General features: G+C 44.3%; 1 protein-coding gene across 9 annotated transcripts in view; it reads left to right on the top strand.

Moving 5' to 3' along the window:
- The window catches only part of LOC146662832 (receptor-type tyrosine-protein phosphatase mu-like), a 224,043-nt gene that overhangs the window by 166,871 nt on the left and 41,535 nt on the right, over positions 1-15,637 (top strand). For 5 of the 9 annotated variants that reach the window (XM_085417614.1, XM_085417612.1, XM_085417609.1 and 2 more), the window contains 2 exons: positions 2,639-2,665; positions 6,559-6,749. In XM_085417614.1, the coding sequence (XP_085273740.1) occupies positions 2,639-2,665; positions 6,559-6,749 (218 nt within the window). The remainder of the gene's footprint in view (positions 1-2,638; positions 2,666-6,558; positions 6,750-15,637) is intronic. The other 4 variants (XM_085417616.1, XM_085417615.1, XM_085417613.1 and 1 more) reach the window with 1 other exon arrangement.

The following is a 15,637-nucleotide window of genomic DNA, read 5'->3' as shown; positions in this document are numbered from 1 at the left end:
ACTGCTCTCGAGAAGATCTGCATGGAGGAATGGGCCAAAATAGCAGCTACTGTGTGTGCAAACCTGGTAAAGACCTATAGTAAACGTTTGACCTCTGTTATTGCCAACAAAGGTTATGTTACAAAGTATTGAGTTGTATTTTTGTTATTGACCAAATACTTTTAAGTGGGGGAACTTGCACAATCGGTGGCTGACTAAATACTTTTTTGCCCCACTGTAAGTGTCTGTTCTGTGTGTGTCACGCGCCTGCCAGTACACCTACCCTGACGAAGGAAAAAAAGAGTGCATGCTGTTAAAAAAAAGACTTCCACGAATACCCTCTCAAGCCGCTAGCGATCAGGCTAACTTAGCATGCTAGCATTTTAGCTGCGTTCTCGGCTAAAACTCATTATAAGTGTATATTAGTGAACTCCGCCCTCCACAAAACTTATCCCGAATGAGTCTCTTAATGACAAACAAAAACGCGGCGGTTCGGCTGTATTCACATTGCAGCTTGGGATCTGAACAAACTTTAATTAGCTGAGAGCAACGTGGCAGTGACTTACCTCCGGCCATGCTGAAAGGAGCTGTGACCGGGACACACATGCACGCGCCTACGTCACCACGCACCGTGCACACACGAACGCACACAGACTCAGATCACACAGGTAGGAGATTGAGATGCAAAAATGACATATTTAATCCAAAAAAAAATGTGTTTTGGGTGAAATTCACAAGTATTTAACACATATGTTACACGTGCTGCGGGGAAAAGCCTGTTCTGACGTTTGAGTCTAAGGTTTATTTGGAGCACCGTGAACTCTCTCCACACTCTGTCATGTCATTCTTGAAAGAGAGGTTTGCCGTGTTCGAGTCTGTAGTGGGGCCTCGTTAGTGCCATCATTTGCATAGTACAGTTTTCTGGTCCATGTCAGTCAGACTGTTCATAACCAAACAATGTCCATGCAACAGAGGTGACCACTCCTTTAAGGTCCTCCATTTGTTTGGACTGCTCCTTCTGTTTGAGCAAACTGGTTCTGCCTCGTCTTCACTGACCATGCTGGGATTTTCTCTGCCTGCATCCACCAAAGTGGATTTTGCGACACCACGAAACAAACGATTATATACGATTATAATATAAAACGATTTTAATTTCATCATCTGATATATTTCGTCATATCGCAAAGCCCTACATCTCAGCCTCTCTCTTCGCTCGAGTGTCCAGGACATGTGGTTGTAGATCTGATGATATGATTACATAATCGATCATCAGCCTGCGTTGAGGTGAGCTGGACTATATCTAGCTGGTGCATCTCAATCTCATTCACTAGCTCAGGTCCTTTCCCACCAGAGAGGTGATGTTCCACGTCCCAGTTGCCATCCTCAGGAGCATTGATTGGTCTGGCTAGGCCGCTTGGCCAGCACCAAGTACATACTGCACCCAACCCCTACAACCCCTCCTATGCGTGGTGGGCCTAAAGGGGGATGGGCCCATGTCCCCCCTCGGGGCTGCGCCCAGCGAGGGCCCATGAGCTAAGGGCTGGCCACCAGGCACTGTGTCTTGGGCAGACTCTCCAGGTCTGCCTCCAGGCGGGGCCCTGGTAACACACAAGAGTCTTCTGAATGGCTCTTTGTCTGTGCCATGGTAGACTCTACCAGTGGGCAAAAGCCCCCCAGCAACATAGCCCACAGGATCCCTGGGACACACAAACCCCCTCCACCATGATAAGGTAGAAATTTACATATTTCTTCAATCTAGCTTCAATCTAGCATTTCCACTTTAAATTAGATCAATCTATCTTTATTAATTCCATTCAGGATATGTCCTTCAATGTGCATACCAAACAACATCTCTAAAATTAGAAATATCCTGTCTCAGAGTGATGCTGAAAAACTAGTTCACGCATTTATTACTTCCAGGCTGGACGACTGTAATTCATTATTATCAGGAAGTCCTAAAAGCTCCCTGAAAAACCTTCAGTTAATCCAAAATGCTGCAGCAAGAGTCCTGACAGGGACTAGAAAGAGAGAGCAGATTTCTCCTGTTTTGGCTTCCTGTTAAATCCAGAATTCAAAATCCTGCTCCTCACATACAAGGTCTTAAATAATCAGGCCCCATCTTATCTTAATGACCTTGTAGTACCATATCACCCTATTAGAGCACTTCGCTCTCACTCTGCAGGCCTACTTGTTGTTCCTAGAGTATTTAAAAGTAGAATGGGAGGCAGAGCCTTCAGTTTTCAGGCCCCTCTTCTGTGGAACCAGCTTCCAGTTTGGATTCAGGAGACAGACACTATCTCTACTTTTAAGATTAGGCTTCAAACTTAGGCTTCGAACCTTGTGGCTCATTCACCTGAAGCCCAGTACTCACCAGACATTTAGCTACCATTTAAATAGTTAACATTCATCCAGCAGTCAGCCAACATCCAGCTGATGCATTTCAACCATTTAGTCAACATTAACTATACTCTCAACCAACATTCATCTACCACGAGCCTAATATTCACCTGACAGCTGGTGTTCGCACATCAGTTAGCCAAAATTGAGCCGATGTTTTGCCTGCAGACATGTAGCGAGCTGACTGGTCTTCTTCTTCTTTTCTCTTCTTCTTTTGTCCTGTCTGTCCATCTGTCTGTATGCTGCTGTGTCCTGATGGCAGATCCCTTCGTACCGACAGCCATTCTGGGTGAGACACCTTTCCTCTGTTTCTTCGATAGGCCAGATGTGCACAGGTAGACAGACAGGAAAGGGGCAGTCAGATGGTAGGAAGTGGACAGAGCTGAGGCCTAGAATAGAGAGACAGGTGAGAGGAGACGAGAGACAGAAGGACAGATATTCTGACTTCCATCCATCCCTGCTTGCTTCTCGTTCGGCTGCTTTTGGTTCTTTCCTCCTTTTGGAATCTTGTTTTTGTTATCTTGTTCCTTCATCTTTTACAAGTACAATTTTGTTTCAGATCATAACGTTCTCATTTATACTCTTCTTTCTGTCAATTTGTATGTTTTTTAGTTTAATTGATTAAAATAGAATTTTTATTTGCCTTTATATTAAATTAACATTTATTTTATTATTATTTTCCTTTCATAATGGATTAAATTTGTGCATTTATCTGTTTTGGTTTTGTTGTTTTTGAAACTTGATGGTGGGCTTCACTCCATCCCCGCATCCACAACATTCCTGCGTGTTGTGTTGACGTCACGTCTGTCTGTGACTTCCAACCTCTGCATGGGCACAACACGCCACGTGGACTGGGGGGAGGAAAACCAAAAGTTTATATTAATAAACTGATTACTTATTAATATATTATTATATGTGATGTGAACATTTACCCAGAGTCTGGCTGCAGCTGAGAAGAATCCTAATCCTTGGCTTCATTTTTATCAGTTATTTAAAATATTAGAGGCGTGGCAAGTGACAGATTTATTCAGTCTCAGTTATATCATTGATAATCACTCATGCTATCAAGAATAACTAAACACAAATGCAATTACCACACCTCATGAGCACACGTTTTCTGTGGACGATCCATATCTTTGAGGACTTTCGCTTCTTCAGCTCTTCGGTGTTTTTAGTCTGAAAATATTGATACGCATGTTGTAGGCACGTCATTATTTCAGATCACAGAAATGAAAGCAGCCGAGCTCGGCTCACAGACCTTGTATACTTTATTCTTCCTCAGATTTAACCTGAGATTTGCTTGGCTCTTGGGAAACAAACGGTGGCTGTTTTACTGTAAACACTTTCCCAGGTGTATCTGGTAGTTAAAGAACACATGGAATACATATTCTCCAGCTCTGTTTGGGACATGTTGTGGGAACCTGTCAGAGAGTCTTTCTGTCCTTGAGCAGTGATTAGGGCTGTGGTCAAATTAAATCGATAGTATCTCTAAAGGATTTTGACTAGAAACAGGTGACGTTCTACCCAAACGCAGTGTTAGGGACAGGAACATCTACATGGGGAACAGTGGACCCGGCTCCAAGTTTCAGTGAAACTTCTGCACTTGATTCAGCTAAGCGTCCACAGAATAGAAGGCTATTAGTAAGCACTGTTTCATAAATTCCCCTTTTCTCCTCTCTCCTCAGGCTAGCTAATCGGTCTTCAGGCAAGGGATGCTGACGTTAGCCAAGGCTACCAGTCCTGCACTCAGGGTACAGTTAGCAAGGGTAGCTAGGTTACCCTAAATGCTAGCTGCTACCAATGCAAATAGAACTACTTCTAGCTGTTTGTTTGATTCATGCTGGCTGTTTGTTAGCAGAAGGTTAGCTTAAGAACAGGCTAAAGCTAAATTTGTTGCCTAAACTCTGTCTCCTCTGTCTTCTTCTTCTTTTCCATCTTTCTCTTTGTAAAGTGCCCATTAATGGTAAGTGGTTAAATTTGGGGCTAAAGGGTGGGCTCATGTTGGGGAGGGGTGTCTGTCACCACTGAGCATGGAGCCACACCCACCACCGCTGTGACATCATCAGTTAGCGTGGCAATGATGCATTTTTTTACCGTCTGTGAGATTGTGACGCTACAACCCCCAGCTCCTCCCACCATGTAACCTTGAATCAATCAGCTTCTAGCTCTGCATCTCTTTATCTGATTGGTTCCCTTTTTTGTCATAGTGGTTGTTTTGTCCATTCAGTCACAACTCGCCACCTCCATTACATCACCCATCTTCTCGGCCTCACCATACCTGATTGGGCTTTAAATGACAGAGAGTTCCTGATTGGTCAGTCAGCCCCCAGACTAGCCAATAAAAACAGAGTTAGAGAGTATAGTGGAAGGTATGTCAGCCAAGTCTTTGCTGAAATGTTCACATCAGAGTCCTGGACGTTTCTGATTAGAAACCAGTTTACCAAAAAGGTTTGTTCATTTCCAGGACTCTGAACTTTCCTCTTTTCACACCGCAGCTCCAAGAACCTGGACCACCTCTAGACCAGTACTCAGACCATGCTGTACTGGATCTGAACCAGTACTCAGACCATGATGTACTGGATCCAGAACAGTACTTGATATTACAATTAACTGCAATGAACTATTGAAGAACTTGACATGGCAGCAGTGTGAAAAGAAACCAGCAACAATCACCATCCTCTCTCTAGTCATGTGATCTGATGTCATGTGATCTGTGTGTGTCATTCATTAGTGTTGCTGTTGGCTCCTTGGACAGATCAGTGGCATACTGAAGGAAAGTACAGACTCTGGACAGACTTTGTATGACTTCACTCTTTCAGGCCGTCCGTCAAATTCAGGCTCGATGAAATTGAAGCACCAAGTTCACTCTTTTACTGTTTAACCCGGGCATTAGATTGGTGGCTGCCCACTGCTTCAATGAGTGAATGGGTTAAATGCAGAGAGGACTTTCCACACAGGGATCAATAAAGTATACGTTATTATTATTATTATTATTATTAACCAACACCTGAGCAGTTTTGTAATCTGAGGTTGTTTGTGTTACATCATGGCTTCACCCTGTAGTCTTCTAACAGTCCTGGTGGCTGGTTAAGATGTTTCTGCTGTGTTTAGTACATGAGGCTGAAAGAACAACAAGGAAAACATCTTCACCGTTTCTAACATTCAGGGAAAAAATGGACCAACACGAAAAGTGAAAACAGTCCTTCTGTTCAATGTTGCTTCTATTTAATCCAGTAAAGAAAAACTAAAACCAGTAAGTAACTAACTCATACCAATACATGATCTAACAGAACCAGTCTTTCCACTGATAATACACAGAGTCCAGGTTTCAGTGGCTGGATGTGTTCTGTAAGTCCGAGTTTTCACTGAGACTTGTTAGAGCAGCAGCTGAAGGTTAGAAGGTTTGACCAAACAAATTAAAGCGGTCTGTGCTTCATGAGGTCAGGACGCTGCGATTGATTGGCTGTAAACACAGAATCCCATTGGTTTGCCTGCTGACGATAAAGTTACTGATGAAAAACACAGAGACAGCGTGACTGTGAAAGGAAGTCTGCAGTTTCTGCTTCACTACAAGTTTTAAAAATCTATCAGCATTTTAGGATTACCTACCTCATATGCTAAGAAAGTTCTGAACTTGGATCAGTGGAAGCCAGGCTGCTTCTCTCAACTGTCAGATCAACAGTTCACATTTTTGCTGCAGATACTGTGATGTCCATTTCCCTGTGGTACAGAAGAGTCACTCTTATCTTCGCCTCATATCTTCTCCTGTTCAGCTCGATGTCAGCTTGTGAGCAGGAACTTTAATCCTTCTGGTTCATTTAAACTTTATATGCCACTCTGTAGCATTGATGGATTTAATGAGCAGATTCAATAGCAGATCTGTAAATGTGATCGCTGACCTTTGAAGGAATTTAGAAGATTTTTTAAAGGTATTTAAGTGAACATACAAAGTCTGTCCAAAATTAAGCTAAGCTTTAATCAGAACAATTCAAATGTAACCGATACAGAACTGAAAGTGAAATTTATCAAGTTCCATAATAAGAAACATTAGAACTGGAGCTAATGTCCTGGTTCTGCCTGGGTCGGTCTGGTCCATCCCAGCTTCATGTTTTTAAATGTGTCTGTGCAGCCTAAATCTGATCTGTCCACCCTCTCCCACCTCTCCTTCTATCCTCCCTCCAGATGACAGCCACACTATGACCAGTGAAACCAGTAGCCTGGTCCAGTCCCACTACAAGCAGCGGGACTCTGAAAGGGAGGCGCTGCCGTATCAGACAGGACAGCTGCACCCGGCCATCCGAGTGGCCGACCTGCTGCAGCACATCACCCAGATGAAATGTGCTGAGGGCTATGGTTTCAAGGAGGAATATGAGGTGAGGACAACACTCTGAGTTTCCTCTTCAGTTTGACAGTAAAAACACTTTTATCCAATCCACAGCTGTGGGGGAGGGGTCAGACAGAGGCAGGTGTGAATACTGACAAAAGTCGACATAAAAAAAAGTGTTTGTTTACAAAGTGAAGCCCACAGTCCTGCACGCCTCCATCAGGACCCACACCTAGACCCCACACCTTCAGTTACACCCACACCATCAATAAGGCCAACACCATCAGAAAGATCAGGACCTGAGCTAGTGAATCTGAGCTAGGGCTGAGCTTGTTTTTTCAGCACAAAGAAACGGAGAAACACCACGACTCTCCGTCAGCCTCCACCTTCATTCGGTGGCAGTGTGTCTCAATGTCTGCTTCCATCATGGTTTCACTGAGCTGTGAAGTGCTTTTTCAATTCTAGTGGAAACATTCATCATGTTGGTTTGTCAGAATTTGTAGCTTCAAAGAAAAGTTCCAAACACTTCCACTAAAGATCCACAGCACCAGTAAGACTCACACCATCAATTAGACCCACACCCCCAGTGAGACCATCAGTAAGACCCACAACGCAAGTGAGACCCACACCACCAGTGAGACCATTAGTTAGACCCACACCACCAGTGAGACCACCATTAAGACCCACACCATCAGTTAGACCCACACCACCAGTAAGACCACCATTAAGACCCACAACACAAGTGAGACCCACACCACCAGTGAGACCATCAGTTAGACCCACACCACCAGTGAGACCACCATTAAGACCCACACCATCAGTTAGACCCACACCATCAGTTAGACCCACACCACCAGTGAGACCATCAGTTAGACCCACACCACCAGTGAGACCACCATTAAGACCCACACCATCAATTAGACCCACACCATCAGTTAGACCCACATCACCAGTAAGACCACCATTAAGACCCACACCACCAGTAAGACCAAAACCATCAATTAGACCCACACTACCAGTAAGACCCACACCATCAATTAGACCCACATCACCAGTAAGACCACCATTAAGACCCACACCATCAGTTAGACCCACACCACCAGTAAGACCACCATTAAGACCCACAACGCAAGTGAGACCCACACCACCAGTGAGACCATCAGTTAGACCCACACCACCAGTGAGACCACCATTAAGACCCACACCATCAGTTAGACCCACACCACCAGTAAGACCACCATTAAGACCCACAACGCAAGTGAGACCCACACCACCAGTGAGACCATCAGTTAGACCCACACCACCAGTGAGACCACCATTAAGACCCACACCATCAATTAGACCCACACCATCAGTTAGACCCACATCACCAGTAAGACCACCATTAAGACCCACACCACCAGTAAGACCACCATTAAGACCCACACCATCAATTAGACCCACACCATCAGTTAGACCCACACCACCAGTAAGACCACCATTAAGACCCACACCATCAGTAAGACCCACACCACCAGTAAGACCCACACCATCAATTAGACCCACACCACCAGTGAAGCCATCAGTAAGACCCACACCACCAGTAAGACCACCATTAAGACTCACACCATCAATTAGACCCACACCACCAGTGAGACCACCAGTAAGACCCACACCATCATTTAGACCCACACCACCAGCTGGGTTCTATCCTCCTGAGCTAACCCACAGTCACTTTGAGCAGTGACACTATATTTGGCTCCAGATTTTCTGCAGGCATCTCTGTGACAGTTGTTCTGTCTTTTGTCACATTAGATTCTAAAACATGATTTCACTGTTGTTCATTATTGCTTTATTAGCCTTTAGAACCGACCAATCAGAAGAGTGTGATTAAACATGAAGGAGCAGAGTCAGTTCCATAAAATGCTACTAACTAAAGAATCTCTCTAAACAATTAATCATTTATATCAAAAGTCTATTAATCTGTGAGCAGGCGGGTTAGTGAGTAATGAGGAGCATGAGGGCTGCGAGAGCAGGAGGAGGAGGAGCAATAACCAGGAGACGAAGACAGTAAATAAAATAAATAAATAATGTTCACTAACAGCACCAGTTTGGGACTTTCTGTTGTGAGCTGTGTGTGTGTGTGTGTGTGTGTGTGTGTGTGTGTGTGTGTGTGTGTGTGTGTGTGTGTGTGTGCGCGCGCACTACACATGTTTACCCATTTTCATCATGAGAAAAACTTACTAATGGATGTTACTTACCTGAACCCCCCCCCCCCACACACACACAACCACACACATACAGACACACACACACACATACATTATAGATCTTCCCTCCAGCTAATGGGCCAAAACAGGGAATGGCTTGTGTGTGTGTGTGTGTGTGTGTGTGTGTGTGTGTGTGTGTGTGTGTATGTTCAGTTCTGGTTGCCTGCTAGCGGGCTGCCCTCAGGGCTAATCCATTATACATCCTGAGTACACACACACACACACACATAGACACAACACGCACACACAGGGAATGTTTTCACCCTCCATTTGCAGAAAGTTAGCAGTGAGGAGTTCTTCCAGTGTTTCTGTCTCACTCTCCGTCCATCCGTCTGTTCAGTGATGGCAGCCTCTCAAAAACATGAATCAGCCCAGTTTTTTTCCACAAGTGAGTCCAGTCTGGGTCCAACCTGTGTCCAGTCTGGGTCCAGTTTGAGTCCAGTCTGGGTCCAGCCTGTGTCCAGTTTGTGTCCAGTTTGAGACCAGTCTGGTTCCAGCCTGAGTCCAGTTTGAGTCCAGCTTGAGTCCAGTCTGGTTCCAGCCTGAGTCCAGTCTGGGTCCAGCCTGAGTCCAGTTTGTGTCCAGTTTGAGTCCAGTCTGGTTCCAGCCTGAGTCCAGCCTGTGTCCAGTCTGGGTCCAGCCTGTGTCCAGTTTGTGTCCAGTTTGAGTCCAGTCTGGTTCCAGCTTGAGTCCAGTCTGGGTCCAACCTGTGTCCAGTCTGGGTCCAGTTTGAGTCCAGTCTGGGTCCAGCCTGTGTCCAGTTTGTGTCCAGTCTGAGTCCAGTCTGGTTCCAGCCTGAGTCCAGTCTGGGTCCAGTTTGAGTCCAGCTTGAGAATTCTGAGTAAAACCAAAGTTACTTTCCCTAGTAACTAGTTACTCCGAAAGTAACGAGTAACTTGAAGTAACTGAGTTACTTTTGATAGAAGTAACTAGTAATGTAACTAAGTTACTAATTTAAACTAACTTACCCAACACTCCCCATAATGCACCAATGAACAACACAGGAAATGATTCTTTCCTGTGGATATCTCTGTACAACTCCTCCACCTAATGCACAGTATACAGTGTAACAGTTGCACCCTTTTGCACACACTCAGTAAAATAACGAATGACAACGTTTTACAGAGTAAAATGTCAATCACATTTATTTAATCCCACTAATAATCTTGATATTTATAGTTGAGCTATTTGTATACATTAGAGCTATTTATTATAATTCAATTGAATTCAATTCAGTTTTATTTATATTGCGTCAAATAACACAGCAGTCACCTCAAGGTGCTCTATATTGTACAGTAGATCCTACAATAATAGATACAGAGAAAAACCCAACAATCATATGACCCCCTATGAGCAGCACTTTGGCCACAGTGGGAAGGAAAAACTCCCTTTTAACAGGAAGAAACCTCCGGCAGAACCAGGCTCAGGGAGGGGCGGGGCCATCTGCTGTGATTGGTTGGGGTGAGAGGAGGAAAACAGGATAAAGACATGCTGTGGAAGAGAGACAGAGGCCCTTTCTCAATTCTCAAGTACGCGAGCACGGACTCGCGATTTGTACAATTGGAACACCAGCGTACTTGATGATGTCACAGGTCCGGAGTTTTTACTGCCGTCCCCTCTTAATTTAACTGCGAGTAATATGTTATGAAGCTTTAATCACAGCCAAACCGGTTTACTCAGGAACAAATAAAACACTGAAATAAACCTGAGTACACACACACACACACACACATAGACACAACACGCACACACAGGGAATGTTTTCACCCTCCATTTGCAGAAAGTTAGCAGTGAGGAGTTCTTCCAGTGTTTCTGTCTCACTCTCCGTCCATCCGTCTGTTCAGTGATGGCAGCCTCTCAAAAACATGAATCAGCCCAGTTTTTTTCCACAAGTGAGTCCAGTCTGGTTCCAGCCTGTGTCCAGTCTGGGTCCAGTTTGAGTCCAGTCTGGGTCCAGCCTGTGTCCAGTTTGTGTCCAGTTTGAGTCCAGTCTGGTTCCAGCCTGAGTCCAGTCTGGGTCCAGTTTGAGTCCAGCTTGAGTCCAGTCTGGGTCCAGCCTGAGTCCAGTTTGTGTCCAGTTTGAGTCCAGTCTGGTTCCAGCCTGAGTCCAGTCTGGGTCCAGTTTGAGTCCAGCCTGAGTCCAGTCTGGGTCCAGCCTGAGTCCAGTTTGTGTCCAGTTTGAGTCCAGTCTGGTTCCAGCCTGAGTCCAGCCTGTGTCCAGTCTGGGTCCAGCCTGTGTCCAGTTTGAGTCCAGCTTGAGTCCAGTCTGGTTCCAGCTTGAGTCCAGTCTGGGTCCAGCCTGTGTCCAGTTTGTGTCCAGTTTGAGTCCAGTCTGGTTCCAGCCTGAGTCCAGTCTGGGTCCAGTCTGGGTCCAGCTTGTGTCCAGTCTAGGTCCAGCCTGGGTCCAGTTTGAGTCCAGTCTGAGTCCAGTCTCATTCCAGCTTGATTCCAGTCTGGGTTTCAGAGCAGATTTTGTGGTTTAACCTAGGTTTGATTGTAGTATTGATGCAGTAATCAGTTCACGTGAGCTCATGACTGAATCCCAGCTGTCCAGCTGAGCGCCCCACTCATGACTGTTATCTCCCTCCATGCTTCTCCTTTACTAATTAATGTGATCGGACAGCTTAACGAGGTAAGACGTCTTCTTGGTTTTCAGATTCTTACTGTCCTGTGTTCTTGTCGACTAGATTAGAGACAATATGGCAGTAACGCACACACATTAGCACAGTAGCTGAGTGTGAGCTCAGACTCACCCCTGTCAGTCTCTGTGGTAACCATCCTTGTAAACCACGAGTGGAAACCTGCTATGCTTCTCTGATCGTCTGCTTTAGTACAAAAAGATGTAGTTTCACACAGTTTTTTATCTTTACTGGCTTCATTTATATCCTCAGAGATTAAACGATTAAACAAGAGAAATTCAATGTCAAGCTAAAGAGATGTAGGTTTTAGCTAAAGCTTATATAACACAGACCCTGATCCAAAACAGAGAGATCATTGCATAAGAAAAATTAATCAAATTCTTTAAGCTATGATTGAAACACAGGAAGTTTAACCCCCTGACAAAGACCCTTCACACTGGTCCTAACCTAAACTCCAACTTCCTTTACATTTGGATTTATTATCCATATTTGAACAAATTCTGAACGTCAAGTGGGAATTGACCATTATAAGCTTTGTATGTCATTTGAATTAGGTTATAATCTACTAAATGTTTGAGTTTCAGCATATTTAGTTGAATCAGGAATGGATTTGTGACTCAGGTCTGTTTGTTACCATTCATATGGCTTTTTCTTTTTTGTAATAAAACCATTGAGTTGATGTTTGTCGGGTGTTTCCCACCTCTGCATAAAACAATAAGTGAATAATGTTAAAGGCATGGAGATTGTTGCCAAAGTCTTTGACTTTGTACAAAATAAATAGATTTAGACTTTTCAGCTTTGGCAAAATGCAAACTGTACATAAATTATCTAAATAACTCCCAAGAATTTAGTTTCATGTCAGTTTTGAATCCATTGTCATTTTTCTGTGGTTATTTTAGCAAGCAGTTTCCAAATATTATTCATTTTGTTTTTCCAACATGAACAGAGCAGATCAACCATTTCCTGTTTCCAGAAGCAGCTTGAAAATTCCCACAACAAAAAAGTCATCAGCAAATAAACAACACTTAGAAATGTAAACCATAGATATATCATGTAAACAACACTGATCCAAAAATATTCCTGATATGCATGACTGCGCATTCGTCAACCTGCATGCAGCCTGTTTCAGTTTCTCCTACTTTTTCTCTATTTTTTATTTTACTTAGTATTAGTGTTATTTTGTTTTAATAGCTTTCTCTCAAACATGTGGGTCGAGCAAGTCTTTGTTCTCCTTGTTGTGGAACTGTTAGTTTCATTGAGGAATGGGATTGCAGCAGCTACACCACACGCTTTGATTACTCCAGAGATCAGCTGATCGCTCTGATGCCTGCCGGCTTGTTGGCCAGACCCATGGACGTACCAACTGTAATGGAGGTGGTCAGAGGAGGCCTTAGCAGAACTACAGGGCTGTTTTGAGATGACCGATGAGGAGACACTCTTTGAGCCTCACTGACTACATAACTTTTTGCACCTACTCCATTATTCCAGCTCAGACTGAGAAGGATCCAGGTGTTGCTGAAGGACAAGATCAGAGAGGCTAAGGACAATTACATGACGAAGCTGGAGTGGAAACTTCACCAGAACAGAATGAGCGAGGTGTGGAATGGCATGAAGACCATCACTGGATTCTGGACCAGCTCCGACCCATAGTCAGACCACATCAGGATCTCCTTCATTTTGCCTACCGGCCCCGCCTTTGAGCTGAGGACGGCATCATCTACCTGCTCAATCGTGTCTACGCCCATCTGGACTAGCCGGCAAGCGCTGTGAGGGTCATGTTTTTTTAACTTTTCCAGTACTTTCAGCACCATCAGGCCGACCATCCTGGGAGATGACAGCGATGCAGGTGGATGCTTCTCTGGTGTCCTGGATTGTTGAATACCTGACAAGAAGACCACAATATGTGCGTCTTCCACATTGCGTGTCTGACAAGGTGATCAGCAACACAGTGGCACCACAAGGGACCGTCCTCTTTCGGACAATGCTCAGGAGTTTCTACGAGTCTATTGTGGCCAGTGCCGTCCTCCATGCTGTTGCATGCTGAGGGAGCAGGTTGAGGGTCGGGGATGCACAGACTGAAGTGGATGTTGTCCAAGATAAGGACAATGCTGCCATTGTCCTTATCTTCCTTATCTGCCACCCACTCCATGATGTGCTGGCCAGTCACAGGAGCTACCTCAGTGAGAGATTAGGATTACCCATAATCAGTGTTGGGACTAACGCGTTATTAAGTAACGCGTTACAGTAACTATGTTATTATTGTGGTAATGAGCACGGTAACTAGTTATTATGCCAAAACCGGGAACGCGTTACTCGTTACTGGGATTTAGATAGGCTCGTTATTCGTTACTTCGTGTGGTGGCTAACGCGGAGCTTCCACTGATTCAATAACATTAGCAAGTGGTGGAAGCCAGCAGGTGGATGAAGGAAAAGGGAGGCAAGAGGAGAGACCCGAAGCGGCCGCTGGTCCGAGAGTGTCAGGTGAACTGAACTTCAGGTAAGAAGTTATAACCTGCAGTCTATCTGGGTCAGATATAAACCAAGTTTAGGTGGAGTTTATTTTCGTTGTGCTGACTTTTTCGTACTGCGTGCTAGCTAGCATGACGGAGTTTCTATACAGCTGGGTGGGTGCTATGTTACTGATGTTGAACTTTATTTTGTTCATAAGGTTAATTATTAGAGTTGCCAACCGTCCCGTAAAAAACAGAATCATCTCGTATTCAGAGAAAATATTACGCGTTTCGTATTGAGGTGAAAAGGAACAGTTTGTCCCGGACTTCAGCTACAATGAAAAAGACACAAAGCTGGAGTTATTCTGTCTCTTTACGCTGCACAGCTGCCTCTTCTTCTCTCATCCTCTCCCCCTCCCTCTCCTGTTTCTACTTCAATCATGAAACTGATCAATGATCAGCTGATTGGCTTTTCTCTCTTGTTTATTTATCGCCCACTTTGCGCCAGAAAGAAGAAACCAGCAGATGTCGCGCTAAACAACAGCAGCACGTTTAAGCTTGATCAGCTGTTGTTAGAATTTATTTAATATTAATTTCTAGTATCAGCTGATGTTTGCTGGAGCCACAGCTGTAAAGCTGCTGGTCATGATGTCGGTTTGGATATGTGGTGAGAGGGAAACATGAAGATGAAACCAGGAGATGTCCTTACTGAACCATCAGAGCTGAGCAGGTGATGGAGAAACAGGTTTACCTTTTAGGTGACATGAATGAGTTGAAGTTATGAACTGTTTCTGAGAGACAAATAACACCAGGATCCTTTTCTAAGTAGCTGACAGCTGGTAACTGTGCAGGGGCGGGTCTAGCAAAGTGTTGCCAGGGGTCCATGTAGGGAATTAAAAGGGAAAGGGGGGCACAAGGAAATACTTTCTTATTCTCGTTTAAAATGTCTCACTTTTTAAAAAAAAAAATTATCTGAGTCTTGCAACAAACAATTGATAGATTGATGCATATATACCATCAGAACAGTGAACATCACTGTCACAACAGTGTTTGTTTTCATTCAAAGACTTTATGATTTTTCCTATAATGGTGGGCCGGTCTCTAGTCAAAATGCCCAGGACGATTTTTTTGTCCCAGTCCAGCCCTGTATGCAGCTCATCTGCAGTCTACAGCTTCCTATTCAGAAGGCAGAATTTCCGAGTTCTGAGTACAATCGAAAGCACCACGACTGCAGTTTTTGTGTTGGATGTAAAAAGCAGGCTAGGATAGAATCAGGCGTGGGATTTCTCTCGTGGAAATGTGCACATTATCTTTTCCTTTCTATTGGTAGGTGGCACAGTGCACTTGTGGCAAGTAAGCAAGCTAGAAGACTGGCAATCTTGCTGGGTATCCAGTTACGGAAGCAGCACATTAACAAGAGAATTCTGAGTAAAACCAAAGTTACTTTCCCTAGTAACTAGTTACTCCGAAAGTAACGAGTAACTTGAAGTAACTGAGTTACTTTTGATAGAAGTAACTAGTAATGTAACTAAGTTACTAATTTAAACTAACTTACCCAACACTCCCCATAATGCACCAATGAACAACACAGGAAATGAT

This window comes from Rhamphochromis longiceps, linkage group LG9, assembly GCF_057381845.1.
Source record: "Rhamphochromis longiceps isolate RC_006_pf linkage group LG9, R_longiceps_female_GT1.1, whole genome shotgun sequence".
In the NCBI taxonomy this organism is placed as follows: Eukaryota; Metazoa; Chordata; class Actinopteri; order Cichliformes; family Cichlidae; genus Rhamphochromis; species Rhamphochromis longiceps.
The sequence above is the reverse complement of the archived record's forward strand: the minus strand, read 5'-3'. Positions and strand labels throughout refer to the sequence as shown.